Consider the following 24631-nt stretch of genomic DNA (forward strand, 5'->3'; position numbering starts at 1 on the left):
ATTGAAAATCAGTGGGGCACAAGAAGGCTGAGGCAAATTTTGCACTAATATATTCTGTATGAAAGACATTGAAAATGTAACCAGCTTGCAACTGGAACAAGAGTGATTGATTTTTTTCACCAAATATCAAATATTTGCCCACTGTATATAAGGCATTCTGCAAGGAAAAAAGAGTTAATAATAAAGAAAATAATTATGTAAGCTCTTTAATCAAGATCAGTTGCTTACTGCATAAAAATATAAGTCCAAAGTTTTTTATTTTAACTTACCTATTTCCTTCCAAAAAAAGAGAAATGCATATTTACAATGGAAAAGAAAGTTTTTCCTTAGGAAAGAGAAGGATTTATTTTCTTTTCCTAGGAAGCATTTCTATTTTCTCTAGTTAGAAAACCTTTATTAGCTAGTTTGGTAAAAAAAAGAAAAAAAAGAAAACCTTTATTATGTATCTTTCTCAAAATATAACTATCATTTAAAATGGCATTTATTTTGTGCTTTTGAAATACTTATCAAGAAATATTTTTGTTTCTACAAGCTTCTAAGCTCAAAATAATTGTTATTCATTCTCAAATAGTTTTGAAACTGATATTTTGAAAGTTCTGTAAAAAGTTGTCTTATTAAGATCATTCCAGTATGACATTACATATGTAAACAAACATCTTACATAAAAATTACTTGAAGTATTTTGTATTGTTACATCTTTAAAATGTATTTAAAATAATTAGGTGGTTGAACCCTTTATTGGCATTTGAGTGTGTCTTCTCATGCTTTGTTTTTTTTTTTTTTAAGATTTTATTTATTTATTTGACAGAGAGAGAGATCACAAGTAGGCAGAGAGGTGGGGGGGGTGGAGAGGGGAAGCAGGCTCCCTGCTGAGCAGAGAGCCTGGAGGTGGGGCTCAATCCCAGGCCCCTGAGATCATGACCTGAGCCGAAGGCAGAGGCTTAACCCACTGAGCCACCAGGCACCCCATTCTCATGTTTTTTGTTCAAAAATGGAGATTACTACTTGGCTAGGCAATATTAGGTATCTAGATCTTTTCTCTGTTCTCTTCTACCTCCATGAAAGAAAGTCTGGTCTAGCTGTACTTACAGAAGGATACATAAACCCCCAAATCTTTGCCCCTCTGTCTTTCCATATGATAGTTTCTACCTTTAGTTGACTTCTTCAGGTGGAGGTACTGAAGGCTTCTTTTAAATTGCTGATTTTTTTTTAAAGCACTGTTCTCTTGGAAGAGACCAAGAAAGGTCCTAAGTATGAGCCAAAACTTAGGAAATCTAGGTTTCCAAGAAGGGTAGACCCCAGTCTGATGGGGGCCAAGGTTCAGGCACTATAGATATGGAAAGGGGGAGAGACTAGGACTCAAAGACAAACCACATAAGATAATTCAGCTTCCTTTAAGATTATGCCTGTGGTTGGTTCTGCTCCTTAATACTTATCATGTGTTACTTAACTATTACCTACTTAATATAGCATCATACATTCAGCACTCACTGAACAAATATAAACCAACATTACATTTTCCGTGTTTATCCTACTCTCTTTCTGGTGCAAAAGAACTTTCTACCCCCACTCATGAATTGAGTGACTGATACATAAATCACTTAATAATGAAACTTAGCAGGGTGCCTGGGTGGCTCAGTGGGTTAAGCCTCTACCTTCAGCTCAAGTCATGGTCTCAGGGTCATGGGATCGAGTCCCATATCGGGCTCTCTGCTCGGCAGGGAGCCTGCTTCCCCCTCTCTCCCTGCCTGCCTCTGCCTGCTTGTGATCTCTCTCTCTGTCAAGTAAATAAATAAAATCTTTAAAAAAAAAAAATGAAACTTAGCTTTTATTCTAATGAATATGTTAAGAGAATTAAGTTTTCATCTTACCTTAAAAGTTTTTTTGTTTTTTAAAATCTGGAAGAAAGATTTTTTTCCCTTTTTTTAAATTTACGATTTTATTTTTAAGTAATCACTACACCCAATGTGGGGCTCTAACCCACAACCTGGAGATCGAGAGTTGCATGCTGTACCAACTGAGCCAACCAGGTGCCCCAAAAAGCAGTTTTTAAAAATATGAAGTTTATTTTCAGTGTTAATGCTGTATGTATGCTTTCTACATACTGGGGCAGGGAAAGGAGAAGAGTAATTTGGCTAGATAGGAGGAAGGCTAAAATGCATCATAAATTTGTGAAGAGAAGGGATCTGGATACCATAAGAGTCAACTGGGATATGGAGAAGATAGGCAGGTAATTCACATGTGGAATCCTAAAAGCTAAAATATCATTGAGTTTCACCAGTTACCTGGTAATAAACATACATAGACTTTTCTACCTCGAAATCCTTTCTAAATAACCCTGCCGAATGGTTGTCCAAGTAGTCCTTGAACATCCAATTTGGGGGATTAACTACTCTTCAGAAGCTGTGTTTCCATATAATGTATCACTCTATCACTTTCTTCCAGAGAGGTTAATTCACTTTCTCTAAACTTCTTTTAATGGAGCTAGTTCTACCTTGGCTACAGTCACCAATGCCTTTGTGCAAATTAGAAATGATATCCCTGTTAAAAAGAAAAAGTCCTCCAGAGTTGTCTGTTTTATATGAATTAGAAAAAGTTAACTTTTTTTTCCAGCTGGACTCAACCCTCTCCAAGGCACATGGTTTATCAAGTGAAATGTGGTCTAGATGTCTGCCCTTCCCTTTCTCCCCTCTCCTCTCCTTAGCTGGACACTGGGATGTAGCAAGCAGTCTGATGCAGTCTGTATATGGCAGTTCTGCTTAGGGTCATACAGAGAAGAAACAAATCCTCATCCACAAGCCAATTATATGAAAACTGCTCTTATATCCTTCCAAATCTTCTGAAGGCCAGATATCAACAATGCCTCTTACTGTTCTCATGTGATTTGATTTTGGATCCGAGCTCTTCTTTGATTAAACTGGTTTGACTACCTTCTGTTTAATGTCTGATACCCAATAATGTCTGTAATGTTGACTACAGAGATACCCAGGTATGGGGGGAGCCAGTATAATCTGCATTAGACTATTAAATATATTATCCACAGTCTATACTTCATTACTAAAGCCCAAACTAATATTACTTTTTTTGGTTGCCAGAGTATACTCTGGAATCATTGAAGCCGTGGTCTCTAAAACTTGTATATCTGTATGTTTGTGTGTGTGTGTGTGATTGTGATTGTTATGCTCTGTTTTTCTTACCTTATACTTGTGTGGTTGGTTTTTGTTTTGGGATTTTAAAGTTATCTGTATTGAATTTTAAGATTGGTTTCACAACTAACCTGTTGAGGTCTTTTTATATCAAAATTTAATACCTTCTACAGATTTGTAATCATGCTTTTTATATATTTAACAAAGTTACTAGCAAAATGTTGAACAAAATCTTATATCTATATCATGAGATATAGTACATCAGTCGTTCTCAAAACCTGATCCCCAGATGAGGACCCTGGGAACTTGTTAGAAATATGAATTGTTGGGTTCCGTCTGCTGAATTGGGAACTCTGGGCATCAGACCCCCTAGGTTATTTTGATGCACAATAAAGTTTGAGTACCACATTATATGGACTTTCCCTTCATATTGACTTAGATTCATTTTCAGGATTTTATGGGTTTTTTTTTCAGCCAGTTACTAATTCTCTAATTGAGTCTAACTCATGGTTTTGCTCAAAGTGTTTGTCAGATGCCTTGCTGGCATATAGGGATAATAATGACCATTGGATTTTTCTTATTAATCAGTCTATCGTTTAAAAGGAGGAAATGATACTACTATGATTCTTCATAAATCCATATTGGCTCATAATAATAATTTTCTCTTCAAGAGACTCAGAAATCATTACTTAAAAGAGTGTGACTGGTTTTTGACATTAACATAAAATCTTACTAGTCTGTGTTGTACTAGTAAGAGATCCAGAGTCCAAGGAAGTCAGGTAGGAGGGATCACGAAATAGAGACCATGAACCATAGAGATCCTGGGCAAGTTAAGAAAGGATTACAGCAAAGGCTTAATTAAGCAACAGGAGGTGGGCATAAAATCTAAGCACCAAGAATGGCCTTTATATGGGGCACCTACGTGTCTCAGTCAGTTAAACTTCTGCCTTAGGCTCAGGGTCCTGGGATTGAGCACCGAGTGGGGCTCCCTGCTCAGCGGGGAGTCTACTTCTCTCTCTCTCCCTTTGCCCTTCCCCCTGCTTGTGCTCCCCTTCCCCTCTCTGTCTCTCAAGTAAACAAAATCTTTAAAAAAAAAAAAAAAGAATGGCCTTTATTCTAAGATCTTCCTTTAATTGGGTTTGATCAGAAAGCAGAATATTTATTTTTCCATCCTCCTTACTTTGTGAAAACATTATACATATATTTCTTGGCCTCAGATTGCAGTCTACAGGTAGAAACAAAAAAGGCATCTCATGAAAGTTGGGAAGATGGGAAGATGGAAATAATTTCACTTCCGTCATCATTCAACCAGTTGCTTTTAGTTTTTGTTTTATTTTTCTGGTGGTGAAAGAATTAGCACTGATACATCAGTGTGCTCCCTTGTTTTTTTAAGCAATTTTTGCTGATATTCCTTGTGACACACATACTTGTGAGTTAAATTGGCTTGAGCTAAAATTTCAGTCTGCAACTGACTTTTTTCCCGTGTAAAGTCACCTGATTCATAGGAAGATTCATTTATTCAAATGTTCAATGAGAATCTATTACCTGGTATATTACTTGGAAATCCAAGATGAGTCAAGCTTCAAAGATCTCATAGACTGGCTGGGAAGAGACAGACATGTAAATAACTATAATAGAACATAACATAACAGTTCTTTTTAAATAACAATTCTTTATATAAGTACATATTACTTGTAGTGGAGAGGGAGCAATTAATTCTTCATTCCACAGGATGGAGAAGATTGACTATAACAGAAGTGAAGTTTAAGCTGGGTCTTAAAGGATAAGTAAGATTTCATCAAAAGCAGGGAAGGGCGTTCTGAGCAGAGGGAACGGCATAGACAAAAGCATTATGGTGTGAGAATGCTAAGGGACTCTTCAAACAGTCTTGTGTGTCTAGACTACAAGATGAATGATGAAAGCATTGCAAGATATGGCTGGAAAAAGTTAGACTCCTGAATGCTTGGACTTTATTTAATGAGCAATGAAGAGCCACTGAAGCTTTTTAATCAGGACTATGATATGATGAAATCTGTCATGGAAAGTTAATTCTGTGTCATGTGGAAACTGAACTGAAATGAGATACTGCAAGTAGGCAAACCTGGTAAGAAACTATGGAACTTTTTTGTGAAGGATAAAAAGAATTTGACTTTGGACAGTTGTAATGAAGAGGATGGATTGCAGACATTTTGGAGGAGAAAATACAAAGAATTATTAAGTAAGGGTACAAATTGGTATGAAGATGGTTAGAATCACACAGTGGAAGAGAAAGAATGCATCTCATGATTTCGGGATTGGGGGCAGGTGAGAAGAGGGAGAAGGAGATGGAAGATGGAGAAAGGGGGCAGAGAGAGAGAAGAGATTTAACATCCAGGATAGATAATTAAATCCAACATAGAATTTGTAATTATGGCACCTTATAGAATGCTGTGTTCATAGCATACTTGTTGAAAAATGAACAAATTAACTAATCAGGAAGTCTCTATAATTTACATTTGTCTCTTTTAGGGTTCTGCCTTTGTTGTCAGAAAATTAAGGCCAACTGATACACCATACTTTAACTCAAGACCATTTAAGATCTTGATACAGATAACAGATCATTTATAAAAATTCTTCACATATTTGATGACTATGTTTAAATAACCCTTTAATTCTTAACCTGTTCTGAGCTAAAGAGTTAAATTTTCTTTAATATATTCTTAGGAGATTGTTTTTAATACCCTTTTGGTCATTTTTCTTTTGATCGTTTTCTTTTTTAACCCATACTAGGTCAAACTTGATAAAATGTCTGAGTTCAGGAATGTAGAATCATATACGAATTTATGTAGAACTTTTTAAAAAAAGATTTTATTTATTTATTTATTTATTTTTAGATTTTATTTATTTATTTCAGAGAGAGAGAGATCACAAGTTAGGCAGAGAGGCAGGCAGAGAGAGGGGGAAGCAGGCTCCCCGCTAAGCAGAGAGCCCCATGCGGGGCTCGTTCCTAGGACCCTGAGATCATGACCTGAGCTGAAGGCAGAGGTTCAACCCACTGAGCCACTCAGGCGGCCCTTATTTTATTTTTTAAGTAACCTCTACATGCAGCTCAAACTCAAACCGAGATCAAGAAACACACACTCTAGGGGCATTTGGGTGGCTCACTGGGTTAAAACCTTTGCCTTCAGCTCAGGTCATGATCCCAGAGTCCTGGGATTGAGCCCTGCATCGGGCTCTGTGCTCGGCAGGGAGCCTGCTTCCTCCTCTCTCTGCCTGCCTCTCTGCCTACTTGTGATCTCTGTCCGTCAAATAAATAAATAAAATCTTTAAAAAAAAAAAAAAAAGAAAGAAACACACACTCTACTGACTGAAACAGCCAGGTACCCCCTATGTAAACTTTTAAAATATTCTTTCAAATCAGTCTTAAGGTGGTCTGAACATATGTCAGGAAGTTGAGACCATGGTTCCAGTCTTGGCTCTGCCTACATTTTGGGCAAGTGGCTTTGAAACCATTCAACAATTAAGAGGCATCAATTTTTTCTATAAAATATGGGATATGGAATTGATAATTTCCAAGATGCATCCTAGTTTAAGATTGGGAGGCAATAAAATTTAAGGCAAACAAAAGTGGGGCTTTGGAATCATACATTCATTAATTCTTCTTATCTACTATATGTTTGGTATTTAGGCAACATAGTGGTAAACAAAACAAAAGTCTTGGGGTTTAAGTCCTGGGGAGACAATCATTAAATAATTGTACTAGTAAATATAACTGTAAATTGTTAAATTCTATAAAAGTATAGAATACTGTGAGAAAGTATAAGAAGTTAATCTAATTTAGATAAAAAGTTGTATAGATTAAGAATACAAGATAGAGTTTATGCATGATGAAGTGGATACTTTTGATTAACTTGACCATATAATCACAGCACTGCTAGAGCTACCTGGTTGGAGAAGTCAAGAAGGCATCCATTTGGAATTTCAAAGGTAGCCACCTCTGAAAGCTGCACAGAAACTTTGATCCTATAATAGACTTTGTATAACTTCAAGAGAAATTGCTTCTTAGTTGGAAGAACATTTGGCACACTTGGTGTGAAGCAGATGTTCTTAATATGTATGTGTGCTTTTGTTTTATCCTTATTAAACACCTATTTTATATTGGGAGCCAGTATAGGTTCCTTATAAAGGCAAATGCATAGAGGAAAATATCAAAGGTACTCTTAGATTTTTATAAAGGTATCTCAGAAATCCTTTACAACACTAACAAAATACAGAATATTTCCAAAGCATCAGGCAATCAGAAAGAGTTGAAATACCCCAAAATAGATCTAGAATGTCCTTTTCCATACATTTTCTGTAAAAATATCCAAATGAGGTTATCCACTCCTAAGAGTTTAACATCTTAAATCCACAGATAATAGAAAAGCTCCAGGTTGAACTGGTCTCTGTTTCAATGGTAAGTTATTGAGGAATAGGTGAATCTCTAGATATAAAGGCCTTGGTCTTTTTCATTTTGGATAAAGGCTTAGCCTACTTAAAAAAAATAGATGAGGCTTTTTATAGGTTGTGTGTGTGTGTGTGCACGAGCATGTGCATGTGTGTTAATGGCTTTGAGCTCAGAGCCTCTTATTTTAACCTTGAGAAAATACCTATATCTCCAAATAAAAGGATTCAGGGAAAAGCATGTGGATATATGCCATAGAACAATATTTCAGTGTCTCATTTTAGAGTACATTGGATACTATTACACTATTTGCCTCCCTGAATTGGCCCTGGTTTTAATGGCACTTATGGTATCAGATTGAGCCTACTTTGCCCATATTCCAAGAAAGAGAGATGAGTAGATATGACTTTATATAAATGTGAGGTGATGACTACAGAGGGTCATTTGGTCTTAGAGGCTTGCATCCCATTGCTGCCAACCACTTATAACAATAAAAGTCTGAGAATCAAGAACTCTTAAGACCCAAGACTCCCAGTCATGAGTTCTTCACCACTAGAAAAACCACTAGATGGTGCTCTTAGTCATTCCTTCTAATGACAGAGCTGGTCCACACTGGATACCTTCTTTGCCTAGCCAAAATTTGTGTTCTAAATAGCTACTTTAAATCTTCAGATCTAGCAAGAAATAGAATTATAAGGAATCTTTTCAATATGCAGACTACTGGTATTCATTTTCAGTCATTTATTTAGTTACAAAATTATTCTATTTTATATGCCCCTGCCTTGTCATCCATACGCAGTCTTGAGACTAGCCTAGCCTCACGCTTTCTCTCAATCATTTGTCAGTCTTTTGGTCTGTTTGCTCTTAGAACTCTTTCTTCCCCTTCCCTCTACCCTGGACAGTTCTAAATATCCTTGTTGATGTTTTCCAAATAATGCACCTTCTCTGCCTTACAGTAAAAATAACTGTCTGCCTAGGACAAATTGCTCAAGGACTTAAACCTTCTGCATATAATTTCAGGGCAGATTATTTTTATGCCAGGATAAATACATACAGCCTGACGGCTTTTTTTTTTTTTTTTAAGATTTTATTTATTTATTTGACAGACAGAGATCACAAGTAGGCAGAGATGCAGGCAGAGAGAGAGTGGAGGAAGCAGGCTCCATGTTGAGCAGAGAGCCTGATGTGGGGCTCGATCCCAGGACCCTGAGATCATGACCTGAGCCAAAGGCAGAGACTTTAACCCACTGAGCCACCCAGGCACCCCCCCTTTTTTTTTTTAAGATTTATTAGAGAGAGTGCGCCCAAAGCGGCAGAGGGAGAGAATATCCCTGATTCCGGTCTGGATCCCAGAACCTGAGATCATGACCAGAGCCCAAATCAAGTGTCAGATGCTCACGTTGACTGAAGCTTCCCTCACAGCCTAACTTCTTAGTAGTTTTTGTACCCCCATACCAAACCCTATACATCTATATGTGATCCGAAGAATGAATTTTTTTTGTTATATATACAAATAACTCGTGTTTTTGCCTACAGATACTCTTTATTCTCTTAAAATTTCAGAAATGGCCAATTTGGAAGACATTTTTTGTCATTATAATCACAGTTTACATAGCATGTATTATTTTTCACTTTCAGTTCCTTCTAAATTAATTCAGACTTGTCTCATTCCCAGTTAGGCTGATACAGCAAAGTTTTATTCTGTTGTTATAAATGACTTTCTCAGTAAGATCAGATCTCCATTTCTAGCCTTTCTTTTAGGGTATTTTTAAACTTTGGGTTATTGATTATTATAAAGTTCCATATTCTAGCAGAAAATATGAGGAAATGAGAATGTCATGAAGTCATAATTGCTCTCAAAAAAGAAATGGTTAAAAAAAATGGATCATTAAGAGAAAAAAAAAAAACCCCAAAGATTTAGAATAACTTTATTTAAAAAACAACAACAACTAACTTTAGGGGCACCTGGCTGGCTCAGTCAGTAGAACATGCAACTCTTGATCTCTGGGTTGTAAGGTTGAGCCCCATGGTGGGTGTAGAGATTATTTTAAAATAAAATTTTTTTTTAAAGATTTATTTATTTGACAGAGAGAAATCACAAGAGAGGCAGGCAGAGAGAGAGGAAGGGAAGCAGGCTCTCCGCTGAGCAGAGAGCCCGATGTGGGACTCGATCCCAGGACCCCGAGATCATGACCCGAGCTGAAGGCAGCGGCCTAACCCACTGAGCCACCCAGGCGCCCCTAAAATAAAATATTTTTTTAAAGAAACTTTAGAAAGCCTAGGAACTACTTTTTTCTCCTGGAAATTATTTTAAAATATCTTATGGGAAGACCAGGATCAATGTATGTTTTTAAAAAATATCCTTCATGGCATGGCTAAATGACACAGACACAGATGTCCTAACAGGAAAGTAGGCATTATTAAATAAAAATAAAAAGATGGGGCGCCTGGGTGGCTCAGTGGGTTAAAGCCTCTGCCTTCAGCTTGGGTCATGATCCCGGAGTCCTGGGATTGAGCCCCACATTGGGCTCTGTGCTCAGCAGAGAACCTGCTTCTTCCTCTCTCTCTCTCTCTGCCTACTTGTGATCTCTGTCAAATAAATAAAATCTTAAAAAAAAAATAATAAAATGATGACCTAAGAGAGGTGTCTGGGTGACTCAGTCAGTTAAGCATCTGCCTTCAGCTCAGGTCATGATCTCAGGGTTCTGGGAGAAAGCCCAGAGTCAGGCTCCCTGCTCAGCAGAGAATCTGCTTCTCCCTCTCCCTCTGCCCACCCTTCACTGCTCATGCTCTCTCTTGCTGTCTCTAATAAATAAATAAAATCTTAAAAAAAATAAAAGATGACCTAAGGGAAAAGAACATAGAAACCCCCAACTATGACAAATCATATATAAAATAAGGATCTGGATGAGCCAGAGGGAATCTGAGGGCATACTTACAGGGATCCCAAAAATTAGTATTCAGTTATTTAAAGCTTCAAAGGTTGAAATCTAGCTCCAGAATTATTGGGACCATTAGACAATATTAATAGAAATGAGTTATATGTATTACTATTCATTCGTTCAACACATTTACTGAGTATTTCCAGACATGGATTATGTAAAGATAAAAAGACATCTCTACTTCTCACAGCTTCTTGTTTAGTGGAAGAACTCACAATTTAGTTTTAATTGATAAAAACATTAGGGATATTCTCGGCCATCCTCAACTATTTTGAAATAAATGCACTATATATGCACAGAATGTTACAGCTTTACAGTGCATTAGCCATATGTGGCTTATAAATTTAACTTAAAAATTCAGTGCAGATAGAGAACATTTCCATTATTACATTAAATTCTTTTGGACAGCTCTATTGATGATCTAATCAGCAAGCTATATTATATATCAATTACCAGGACTGGATAGCATTCCTTTAGAATTTATCTGTTCATTTGTTTATTTCCTTCATTCGTTTAAGAAGCTTTTGTTGACTACTCATTATATGTCAGGCATTGTGCTAGGTTATAGGGATGTAGAAATGGAAATATATTCTCTACCCTCAGGGAGTTCATGGTCAGGTGGGAAGACCCAGACAGGTAAACAATTATAAGATAGCAAAATGGGTGATGTAGTTAGCTTGTGCACAGGAAATTGTAGTGAGAACACAGAGGAAGACTAACCTAACACGCAAGGTAATGGAAATCTTCCACTGAAGGTGATGATTGAATGGAAGGATGAGTAAGAGTTATCTGATAGAAAAGAAGAGGAGAAAGGCTGCCCCAGGCAGAAGGATCACAGAGACTGTGGTGCATGCAAGGAAGTGCAGGTGGTTTGGTATGGAAAGAGTTTAAGGTGCCCCTAGGGAAGTGGTAAGAAATGAGACTAGAGAGATAGACAGAGGGACCTTATTGTCTCGCTTTATCATGAAGATGATGGGGAACCAGTGAAAGACCAGTTGAACTATGCTGTGGCACAAATTACAGTGATACCTTAGATAAGTCACCCTAGGAGTAGTGGATGGAAAGGTGGCAGGGAGACCAGATAGGAGTGTGTGTTAGCATCCAAACAAGGAATGAGAATAGCTTGAACCAAGGTAGAGACAGATTCAGGCTGAAGATATTTCAGAAGATAGAAACAACAGGATTGGCCAAATTTTAGGTTTAAAGACATAAAGAAAAAAAAATATGAAGCCATTGAGGAAATTGAATAGCATATAATTAGAAATGCCCTCTGTGGCAGATGATTTTCAGATTGCTAAATTGTCTCCTATCCCTAAGAAACATTTGAGAAAAAGCCCCCAGAGCTATGAACTAGAGAGTTGCACTTCCATATTGGTTAGTTTCCTCTGAGAGAAGGATAAAAGGTGAAAGGTAAATACTAATGCAGATTCTGGATCAATGGATTGAATGCTAGGAGACCTGAATTAGCTATGTGATCCTGGGCAAATCATTTCACTTTTAATTTTCCTAATTTGTAGAATGAAGGACTAAGGGACTTTCACGCCAAGCCTTCAGGGGCCTGGTGGAGGTATTTCAAAGGGAGTGTCTCTTCTAGCTGCTAAGATTTTATGCTCCATTGTCTGCATGTCCTGTTACTAAAATAAGTTATTGTGATGATCAAAGTAGGTGGTGTGTGAGAAACTGCTTTGTAAACTATAAAGTAGTATATAAATTTGTGGGCCTATTATAATTTCGACACTAAACTCTTTGGCTTAATACCAAGAAATGGAGCTTAAACTATAGTACCTTAAACAGGAACTGAGAGAAAAGAAAACGACCCATTATTTTCAGTATAGGAAAATTCTGGGAGATAAAGTAGATAATGATTCTAAATGTAATCAAAATTGAACTTATTTTTTATGCCTGATATATAAAGTAAGTCTCCCTGTGTTAGAGGAAGTATTTCTTTTCTTTTTAAGACTTTATTTATTTACTTATTTGACACAGAGAGAGATCACAAGTAGGCAGAGAGGCAGGCAGAGAGAGGGAAGCAGGCTCCCCACTGAGCAGAGAGCCTGATGCGGGGTTCAGTCCCAGGACCCTGAGATCATGACCTGGGCTGAAGGCAGAGGCCCAACCCACTGAGCCACCCAGGCGCCCTGGAGGTATTTATTTTCTGTGTATGTATATGTATATGTTGAGGTGGTAGAAGCTGAGCCAACATTTACAGTCTTGATTAGAGACCACTAGGGATTCATAGTTAACTGTTGCTTGGGAACAGTAGCCTGAGACTGGCGAAAGCCAACATGCTTGTTGAAAGCCAACAACATGCTAGGTGGTGTTAAGAAAACTACTTTTTAAAATAAAAAAACACCTTTACTTTTAATAGGTAATTGTAGTTTTGCTTATTATTTTTTAATTAAGTCCTGTTGGTACTAGAGAAAGACAACTCAGTTATTTGGGACATGGTTAGGGGGTCACCCTAACCCTAACCATGGGACCTGATGGGGGTCACCACAGTATGAAAGCATGCCACTTTTCATTGTATGAAAAGACAATGATGTGAGTGAATTATACTAGATAATGAAAAGCAGGCTAGATTTGCTCAATAAACTTAGTTTTCTGGAAAAGCAGGCCTGAGAAAAGTGCATGTGGTCATGTATCTCATGACCATAACTATGTCTGTAGTACATAGCAGAGAATCAAAAAGTAAAGGGGAAAAAATGGTGTGCCTCTGACTAACAGAAAGGTTATTGCAACTTGAAAAGCACATATACTCAAAAGCATATATAGAATCCATTCACCTTATTTGTGGGAGAGTCCCTTGCTCAGGCTGTATTTGCTCTTATTTTAGACACAGTTCTAATAGTCAATTAGCTGACTGACCAGCTCAGGACTATTAAAGGCAGGGGCACCTGGGTGGCTCAGTTGTTAAGTGTCTACCTTCAGCTCGGGGCATGATGCTGGGTTCCTGGGATTGAGCCCCGCACTGGGCTCCCTGCTCAGCCGGAAGCCTGCTTCTCCCTCTCTCACTCCCCTGCCTTGTAGTCCCTCTCTCGCTGTGTCTCTCTCTCTCTGCCAAATAAATAAATAAATTTTTTAAAAAGACTATTAAAAAAACTATTAAAGACAGCATATTAATAAGATGAATGAGAGAGCAGAGAGTAAGAATTTATGTTAAAACTGCAGGAGAGGGGGCTCCTGGGTTGCTCAGTGGGTTAAGCCTCTGCCTTCGGCTCAGGTCATGATCCCAGAGTCCTGGGATCAAGCCCCGCATCGGGCTCTCTGCTCAGCAGGGAACCTGCTTCCTCCTCTCTCTCTATCTGCCTGCCTCTCTGCCTACTTGTGATCTCTCTCTCTGTCAAATAAATAAATAAAATCTTTAAAAAAAAAAAACTGCAGGAGAGAAAGAAAAATTATAAGAGCTAGACATAACTCAAACAGCACAGCATTCTATTTAAAGGGGGACCCTAATAACATGGCAGTCCTCAGAATTTATTGTATTGTATGGAATAAAAAGCATTCTTAACAGTAATCCAGAGAATTAAGAAACATTTAAATAATATTTAGAATACTCAAAAAAGGTTTTTAAAAAAGGAAGTATCATGTCACAGTTTAAAATTCCATCAAAAATGCTTAAATTTAAAAAATTAACATTGTATTAAAACAACAAAAATTTTGGGTGCCTGGGTGGCTCAGTGGGTTAAGCCTCTGCCTTCGGCTCAGATCATGATCTCAGGGTCCTGGGAATCGAGTCCCGCATCAGGCTCTCTGCTCGGCAGGGAGCCTGCTTCCTCCTCGCTCTCTCTCTCTTCCTACTTGTGATCTCTCTCTGTCAAATAAATAAATCAAATCTTTAAAACAACAGCAACAAAAACTTTTGACATCTTCATTTCCTAAAAATGCCAGCTAAATTTAAACTATGCGAGACTTTCATGTATTGAAAATTAAATATATGATTCTGCCTTTCTAATCTGTATTTCACACATAATGCACTAAACTGAGAGTTATTTTTGTTATTCTGAGAGCTGTATATATAGGGTGCAAATTTAAATGGCTTTTAAAATACTGGCTTAGATAAATTTATAAATGGAAAATCTGTAATGTTTTGAGGGAAAACATGGAATGCTTGCAGGTGTTCTCATATAGAGTGATAGGTCCTTTTTATGACTCTAAAGTCTTTTGTCTTCAAAATAACTCCTATTGGAATCGTCTTCAACTTAACTAAACAAGCTATGTTACTAGTATTATAAATTTTTAAGTACAAGAAAATCATAGGAAAAAGTTTTTCGAGGGGCACCTAGTGTGGCACAGTTGGTTAAGCCTCTGACTCTTCCTTTCCGCTCAGGTTGTGAGCTCCCGGTTGTGAGATCCATCCCCGAGTCCAGCTCTGTGCTTAGCATGGAGTCTGCTTAGAGTTTCTCCCTCTTCCTCTGCCCCTTCCCCCTTCTCTAAAATAAATAATCTTTAAAAAAAGAAAAGAAAAGAAATCTTTTGAAATATTTTTCAATCTTGTCTTAAATATTTCTTTAGTTTTTAAAGAGGTGAGATTCCTTTATGGGGAAAAAAAATTACTAGAAGACATGAACAGACATTCCTGCATCATCCTCATTTTGCTACTTAGAACACACTTTACCCGTTGTCTGCATGTAAGGCTGACTTTTTAATGTGTCTGGCCATTATTGCTTTTAGCTAGAGGTAGGATTTTTATAAGCATGTTCTGTAACAAAGGAGAAATTTTGAAATATGTTGACAGCCATGGAATTGGTACAGTTTCAAAATGCTTCTATAATCATTCACCTAAGGCTAAATAAGAGTCAGAAAACTTTTCTTGATTGAAGTATATTATTACTCTTGAACTTTATGTGGGATAACCATTCTGAATTTATTGTAATTAAGGATTACAGTGATTAAATGGTAGATTAGAAGTTTAAAATTATTAAAATACTTGTGGTAATGGGTGTGGAGAACATTCTCAGTAGTGAAAATTGAAGGTCATAAATAGTCTTCATTTGAAATGGTTACATATAAATATTATAATACATTTGTAATGAGTAGAAATTAATTTAGTGGTTAAATCCTTATGTATTTTGCAATCTTGTTTTTATTCTTGTGTTGTTGTTGTTTTTTTAAATAGTGTTTGCCAGCTCTGAGCCTGTGCCAGGATTCCAGGGGGATACCCTGCAGCTAGCATTCATTGACCTCAGACAAGTAAGATATAATAATGTAGATCTCTTTTTTTTTTTTTTTGCTTTCTACCGCTGCCTTTTTTTTTTTAATGCTACAGGAATGCTTGTTCGCCTTGAAACAATCTTTGTAGAAGTGCTTCTTTTATAACTATATGTTTGGCCCTTCTCTCTGAACTGGTATATCTATTTGGTGTTTCAACCTTATGGAACACTTTTATTGGTGAATATTTAACTTATTCATTACCTGCTAAGCACATGACTAAATAACTTCATACTTTGGTTTAATGACACTTGAAGTTTGAGTTATTTCTTAATGATTTCATGGTCCTATTATGAAAATTGGTGGTATAAATAGTGTCAGGACCCAAGTTAAATGTAAATTATTACAATCTAGAAAGGAGCCTCTTGCTTAAAACTGTGGTAAAGAATGCTTTTTTCAGTAAATTTTCTGGGGGCTCTTGGGTTGCTCAGTTGGGTGGAGGTCTGCCTTCAGCTCAGGTCATGATCCCAGGGTCCTGGAACTGAGCCCCACATTGGGCTCCTTGCTCAGAAGGGAGCTTGCTTCTTCCTCTTCCTCTGTCTGCCATTCTACTGCTTGTGTGCTTCTGTACTCTCTCTCTCTCTGTCAAATAAATACATAAAATCTTTAAAAATTTTCTGAATGCCTCCACAAAAAAGGACAATTACTTTTATTTTTTTAATTATTATTTTTTAAGATTTTATTTATTTATTTGACAGAGAGAGACAGTGAGAGAGGGAACACAAGCAGGGGGAGTGGGAGAGGAAGAAACATGCTCTCCACTGAGCTTAGGGAGTGCAATGCAGGGCTCCATCCCAGGACGCTGGGATCATGACCTGAGCCAAAGGCAGATGCTAAACCGACTGAGCCACCCAGGCACCCCCAAAACTACTTTTAGAAAGGTAATTATAAATTTATATAATGCTTTACTGGTCATGTAACTCTAAGTAGAGTAATAAATAGGATAATTTTTTAATCTTTTTTTATCATTTTACTAGTCTTTGAAAAACTTCCTACCCTTTTCCATCTCCCCCATATTTTTTTCTTATTCGTTTTCTACCTCTTTCTTCCGCCTCTATTTCTTTCTTAATTCTAGGATTAAGGAGCTTAATAGAGCTGGGAGGCACAAGGGTATGGAGGAGGGGAAGATCAAGGTAGAGGGCTCAGGGGTTTAGACTTGACAACAAGATGGCTGCTGCCCTTGGCAAGAAGAACCAAATGGAGATGGAATTAGAACAAAGCCATTGTGGGAGTACCTGGCTGATTCCTTCTGTGGAACATCTGACTCTTGATTTCCAGGTTGTGAGTTCGAGTCCCATGTTGGGTGTGTAGAGATTACTTAAAAATAAAATCTTAAAACAACAACAGCAACAACAAAACCATTGTGGTATCAGTCTGTTAATGGTCCCATCCTCTTTGGGGATGGAGATGACTGAAGATGGGGCTTCACCATTGATGTAAATAAATAGACCACCACAGTGATGTTTGTGGCAGGCCCAGTTTGAGTAGTGAAGGAGTTCTGATTTTAGTAAGCGTTTGAGAATACAGTTGTTTTTGCTTTAATTAAACCAGTGTTCTATAAATATGTATGAACTACTATGTACTGATTATTTAGAGAGGGCTGATATAGTTGAAATAGACACAAAAGTAATGTAAAAGAGAGTTTTGTTCTTGAGGAGCTTAAAACTCTTCTAAAGAAACAAAACCCCCATGAACTCTGCAAGAATACTTACAGGACAGTGAATCATGTGGATGTAAATGGTATATCTTCAAGTCAGGTTTAGAAGGAAACAAAAAAAGTAGTCCTACTTCCCAGTTTTTTATCTGTAAAGCACTGAGCACATAAGATATATTAATATTTATTTCTCTTTGAAATCAGTGCTCATGTATTATGCCAAACCAGAAACAATGTTATGGATGACCTAGATCTGAGAATGATTACCATTACTAAGTTGGAGAAGATAGTAGAAAATTAAGAAGGTGGACTCTGAACTTTTATTCCAGTTTACCTAAAGATATTCTTTCTATAGAAGGTAGATCTATTTGCTTTAGGATTTCTCTCTGTTGCAAACTTACTGCCCTGGAAAAGATTATCTAATACAGCAGATGGAGTCCTTTAGCAGACTGGTTATAAGCTTAGTCATATGTTCATTTCTCAGTTGGGTTATAGGCACTTACTGGGGTAGGTTTCCCTGTTACAAGAACATGAGTATGTTCTCTAAGCCAAAGTGTATGTAATTTGAGGGTATCTCCTATTATATATAAATAATCTCTTCACAGAAAACTTGAAATTTATTATGTTTTATATGAATTGTGTGAATTTGTATAGTATTAAATAGTTTGTGATCACATTGTAGGATTGTGAATAGGACCACATTTGAAACTGTGAAAGATTCTGTTCTTTGATTTGTTCGTTTAAATAGGTGGTTAGTTCAATGCAGATTAAAACTGATCCCAAGTACTTTCTTCCTTCAAAGACAATAATCATTTGACACCAAAAAAGGCCTCTTTACAAGCATATGTAAAGCATTTCCTCACTAGGAACTGTTATTTAGGCACACCAACAAATATTAATAAATATCTCAAGTCTTTTTTGTTGAATTTACTTTGCAGCATGTGCTCTTGCAGGCATTAAGTCTTGGTTGGCTTTTCCTCATCGGGATAATTTTTTAAAGAAACTTCTAAGTGGATACAAGAAAATCTGTTAGAAATATTTAGAATTCTGAAATCTATTCTGACACATGTAGAACTGTTAAAAGATTTACGTAGAAATACCTATTTAATAAAAAACACAGTTTTAAAGTATGGTATTTAGTGTTCAGTACAAGTTACTAGTGGATAAATTTTAATGAGCTAATTTTTAATGTATTAATTATTCTAGTTTGAAAAGGAGGCTTAAAATAATTTTTCCTAAATATTGTTAAAATTTAATCATACTCTATTTTTGTACACTTGGCATTCTGAAACAAGAAGATGCAACTAATTCTTGTCTTTAGCTGCTGGACCACTGAGACATACTGGAATTTTATGATTTTAGAGGCTTGGATTTAATAACTTGAGAAAGATAATTATTTTTCACATACATTTGTTTCTCAAATTAATTTATAAACAGTTAAGTGGTGAAATGCCAAGTATGGGAATTGACTGAAAATAAAATTAGTCTTTAAAGTCTCATATGTGGTGATCGAAGTTTTTTGTATCAGATGTCAGTGTTATTTAAATAAAGATGCCTTTCAAGTTTCAGTAGTGTTTTAATGTTCCTGACTTCATAAAGACCTTTCATAGAATATTATTTTAATATTTTTATATCAAGTACTGTATCACCAAACATAAAGAGGGTGCTAACACTTTTATTTACATTTCAGTTGGGTTTCTGCACTTTTCCTTCTTTTTTTTCTAGTCTGTGATCCATTTCTGTCTTAATAGGGTGGCTGACAGTTCTTTTCAAGTATACTTAGAAAGGCAAAAGAGCCCTTTTCATAGTACTTATAAGGGGTCATGCTTCTGTTTTTTAGTTTGAATTTGATACTGCTTCATGAATTGCTGGGTATGAAAGATTAGGAAGTAGGTCCAGTGGTCAAATTTTACCTGCCCACCCGGACTTTGCCCTGAGGTCAAACTCCTAATATTTGCTGTTCTGAATAGAGGAGTTGATGACAAGTATGAGCTGATACAAGAGGAAAGTTAGAACCATATCAAAGCTGAAGGCAAGAGAATTGGGATTCAATGAGAGACTGTAGCTAAAAGATGGATCATCAGACTTGCCCTCTTTTAAAGAAAAGGAAATAGCTGACCTGTGAGTGAAAAAGACTTTATCATCCTGCCAATCACATGCTTGCTAATGGAAGCCAGTTATCTCAACAACATTGTAAGGTCTACTACTCCACAGACAATGCAGAGGACTAGTGGTGCTGGTACTGCCTTATATGAATATACTGTCTCAATTTTAAGTGTGCTGTTTTAATATGATTTGTATGTGTAAACTTTTTTTATAAGTACACCCTATCACCCTCTTACCCCTAGTTCTGAAATTAATTCCCTGAAAGAAGGACCTTGTTATACTTATATGTGTCTATTTTCTTTTACAAAGACTATTTTGTTAAATGTAATCTTTCAAATGGATTTCAGATGAATATGTAAAATTCTCTTGACAAGTTATGAAAACCATAAATATTTCAAACTATTTTTATTATAATACTCTTTATACAGTATACAGAATTGAGTGATAATTTTTTATAACTCATTTTTTTAAAGTAAGCTTACACCCAACATGGGGCTTGAACTCATGACCCCAGGATCAAGAGTCACATGCCAGCCTGGTGCCCCTATAACTCATTCTTTTTTTTTTTTTTTTTTTTAAGATTTTGCTTATTTATTAGAGAGAGCACAGGTCAGGGGAGGGAAAGGGAGAAGCAGGCTCCCCGCTGAACAGGGAGCCTGATATGGGCCTTAATCCCAGGACCCCTGGATCATGACCTGAGCTGAAAACAGATGCTTAACCACCTGAGCCACCCAGGCACCCATATAACTCATTCTTAATACACAGAAATATTTCACTAAATATCACTAGAAAATGAGATGTTCCATATAACCAAATTTTAGTTTTTGTATAACTGAAGATTAGTTTTAATCACCAAAATTTTTAAGATAAAGCCAATGTTATGGGAAACCTCAAAATATATATCTCACTTTTATAGCTTCTTACTGAACATAATTCTTAGAGTAGGTTGAGCATCCATCGCTTACTAATCCTAATACTAAAGCCTCTTTACCTCTTTCTGTTTCACTTTGTGATAAGTTAGACTGGTAAGATATATCATTGCTACGTTTGACAATACCTTGATAATCTTTTGACAATATGAAGAAGTTTAGGTAGATTGGATCATAATGCAGTTAGGTGGATTTGAGGCTAATAAAACAGTCTCTTGGGACACCTGGCTGGCTCAGTTGGTAGAGCATGTAAATCTTGATATCAGGGTCATGAGTTCAAGCCCCACATTGGGCAAGGAACCTACTTTAAAAAAGAGAATAAAAAATTATTTGCCCACAGAAGTTGGCTGTTGTTTCATTATCACTCCAGAGCAGTATTTCTCAAAGTGTCTTTCCAGGAACAGTCATTTCTCAAGATGAGAAAAGATTTCTTTAAAGTTTTTTTCTAAGTCAGACAGGTTTGGGAAACACTTTATACTCTAATTCCCTCTTAGAGACTTAAACCATGTGCATTAGAATTGCAAGGACTGAGAAATTCTTTGGTGATCTAGCATTTCCCAAACTCATCACAGATGTGATGATCCCTCACTAATTCTGGGATGTATTATAAGAAACATACTTTGGGAAATGCTTCAAGACTCTGGCATCACCTTCTAGATATCTATCTTATATAGTCTGGAATCAGCATACTTTGAAAATAATGACTTGGATAATAAATACCTAGAAGAAATATGAATTATATGTATAGATGACAAAGCTAAGAGAATTACCTATAGAATCAACATGCTATTAGTGGTAAGTGAAAGCCAACAGAGTTAGGTTTAGCAAGGAAAATATTAAATGTTAGATTTAATTTTTTTAAACTTTTTTTGTGAGTAATTTCTGCACCCAACATGGGGCTCAAACTCAGGAGTTACATGCTCTTCCAACTGAGCCATGCAGGCACCCCCTGTATTTAATATTTCTTAATTTAATTAAAAAAAATACAAGATGTAGGAAATCTGACTTACAATATGAAAAAGATCTGGTAGTTTTAGTTAACCTCCAAATAAACCGACAATTTGCTGGGGATTCGTAGACTGCATTTGTGTAAGGGTGATATTTGGGTTAGACCACTGTGTTTTGGGGCTGTTAAGACTGCCTTGAGTATTGCATGGTGATTTAGACACAATTACAGAGCAGAGAATTCCAATTCTAGTGATGGATCAGATACCTTGTGATAGGAAGAGCCTTTTAAAAACCTGGGAATAGGGACACCCGGGTGGCTCAGGGTCCTGGGATTGAGCCCCACATCTGGCTCTCTGCTCAGCAGGGAGCCTGCTTTTAATCTCTCTCTGTCAAATAAATAAATAAAATCTTAAAAAAAGAAAAAAGAAACCCGGGAATATATAGCCTGAAGCCTTAGAGGAAAATGAAATATGTGGTTCCTATTAACCTAGATTTGAGTCAGGTATACATTTTTTTTCTTCCTGTTACAGTCCTGTGCCATGAAAATGACCTCATAATATTCCTTTCCTTATCTAGGATTAGATCTTATTCTTTCTTTCTTCCTTCCTTTCTTCCTTTCCTTTCCCTCCCTTCCTTCCTTCCTTTCTTCTTTTTTTTTTTTTTTTAAGTAGGCTTTATGCCCATGTGGGGCTTAAACTTATGACCGTGAGATCAAGAGTCACGTGTTCTACCGACTGAGCCAGGCAGGTGCCCCAGATCTTGTTTTCAAGTATTTGATTTTTGGCAAACTAGGGGAAAGAGGAATGATCATTCCTCTGAACTATGTGTAGAGAATTTGAATTGTGCAAAATATATTTGGATCTTATACCACTTTTCAAATAGGTGCTTTGTTGAAGTATAACATGCATTCAGGCAATTCTTAGCTGTATGGTTGCTGGTTTTCATAGCATGAATTCACTCTGTAATACCCAAATCAAGAAAGAAAACTTGACTAGTAAGTACCTCAAAAGAGATCTTACCCCTTACTGTTCTTTCAGCCATTACCCTTCTCCCTCTCAAAGGATAACCACTGTCACAACCTCTAACACCACACATAAATTCAGCCAGATTTTAAACTTTGTATACATGAAATCATGTGGTATTAATTTTTTTAAAAGATTTTACTTACTTATTTGACAGAGAGGAACAGCGAGAAAGGGAACACAAGCAGGGGGAATGGAAGAGGCAGAAGCGGTTTTTTGCTGATCAGGGAGCCCGATGGGGGCTCGATCCCAGGATGCTGGGATCATGACCTGAACCGAAGGCAGATGCTTAATGACTGAGCCATTCAGGTGCCCCATATTGTATTAATTTTTATGAAGAAGGTTCTACCTTCTTTAGCTCAATATGTTTGTGAAATTTATCCATGTTGTTACATGTATTTGTGGTTCCTTCATTCCCTTTGCTGTATAGTCTGCATTATACAAATATACCATATTTTATACCTTCTACTATTGATAAGACATATGAGTTGACTCCAATTTTACTGTTACAAATTGTGCTAACATGAACATTTGTTTGCGTATCATTTGATGAACATATGCACACATTTCTGTTTAGATGTCTACCTAGGAATGGAATTGCTAAGTCAGGGGGTATGCATATGGTCAGTTATAATAGATACTGTGAAGCAGTTTTCCACAACAAGAGTACAAGTTTATGCTTCAGCCAGCCATGTAGAAGAATTTTTGTTGCTTTGTCATCTCTTGGTATTATCTGTCTCTTCCTTTTTAGCCCTTCCAGTGGGTGTACAGTAGTTTTATATTGTGGTTTTAATCTGCACTTTTTTATTTGACTTAAAAATTGAATCCCTTTTCATATGTTATTGTCCATTTGAATATCCTCTTTTGCGAATAACCTGTGCAGGGGTTTTGGGGTTTTTTTGTTTGTTTTTGTTTTTGTTTTACCATTTTTTCTGTTATCTACTTCTTACTGATTTGTAGGGGTTCTTTGTATGCTCTGAATGTGAATCCTCTGTCAAATATATGTATTGCAAGTATTTTCTCCTACTCTGCGACTTGTCTGTTTACTCTTAGTTGTGTCATTTGATGAATAGAAGCTCATGCTTTTAATGAAATCCGCCTTATCCCTTTATGGTTAGTTCTTGTTAATGTCCTGTTTAAGCAGTCTTTGCCCGATCCTGAAATTATAAAGATATTTTTCTATGTTTTCTTCTAAAAGTTTTATTGTTTTATCATATTTAGGTTTAGAGTCCATCTGGAATTGATTTTTGTGCATGGTGTAGAGTGGAGGTTCAAGATTCCTTTTGTTCCGTATAGTTACCTAATTGACCCAGCACCAATTTTTGAAATTGCATTTAATGTGAAGTAATTTAATTGTAAAACACAATACTGTGAGTCATAAATGATACATGCTTCTAATATACAAGTAATGTGGTTTCTGTTGCCTTCCAGTTAGCTGTATGCTTATATTTCACATAACATTCCTCATTAGCAAATTAGTTGTAGGTTTGAGGTTTAGTTTTAACCACATCAAGGGTATTTTTATTTTATTTATTTATTTATTTTATTTTTAAAGATTTTATTTATTTATTTGTCAGAGAGAGAAAGAGAGAGCACGAGAGAGCAAGCACAGGCAGACAGAGTGGCAGGCAGAGGCAGAGGGAGAAGCAGGCTCCCTGCCGAGCAAGGAGCCCCATGTGGGACTCCATCCCAGGACGCTGGGATCATGACCTGAGCTGAAGGCACCCGCCTAACCAACTGAGCCACCCAGACGTCCCTCAAAGGTATTTTTAAAAACAAAACAATTCTAGAATAAGTATTCATAGCAATATGGGCAATATAAGAGAAAAAAGCTGAATTACGAGCCCATGAGGACAAGAATCATGCACTCTTTGTTCACTCCTATACGGTATGTATGGTATTTGCCATAGCTATAGCTATATGCTATTCTTAGTATACAGTCAACAATTAACAAGTGTTGAATAAGTGAATACAAATTTTTTTAGCTATACTCAAAGGCATTTTTTTGGAGTACAGAAACACCTTTCTTAGGAATTGAGATATTCCATGTAAATTCACATTCTATATAAACAAACATCCTTTAAAAGCAATAAATTTTCTTTTTTTTTTTTTTAAAGGTGGTTTTGTCACTTTTTTTTTAAAGATTTCATTTATTTATTAGACACACAGAGAGAGATCACAAGTAGGCAGAGAGGCAGGCAGAGAGAGAGGGGAAGCAGGCTCCCAGCTGAGCAGAGAGCCCGATGTGGGGCT

The 24631-nt window shown here is 36.6% G+C and overlaps 1 protein-coding gene across 2 annotated transcripts in view; it reads left to right on the forward strand.

Moving 5' to 3' along the window:
- EXOC6 (exocyst complex component 6) overlaps nt 1-24631 on the forward strand; it is a 216824-nt gene that overhangs the window by 161783 nt on the left and 30410 nt on the right. For both annotated transcript variants that reach the window (XM_046027815.1, XM_046027816.1), the window contains exon 20: nt 15628-15701. In XM_046027815.1, the coding sequence (XP_045883771.1) occupies nt 15628-15701 (74 nt within the window). The remainder of the gene's footprint in view (nt 1-15627; nt 15702-24631) is intronic.

This window comes from Meles meles, chromosome 13 (assembly GCF_922984935.1).
Source record: "Meles meles chromosome 13, mMelMel3.1 paternal haplotype, whole genome shotgun sequence".
NCBI classification, from domain to species: domain Eukaryota; kingdom Metazoa; phylum Chordata; class Mammalia; order Carnivora; family Mustelidae; genus Meles; species Meles meles.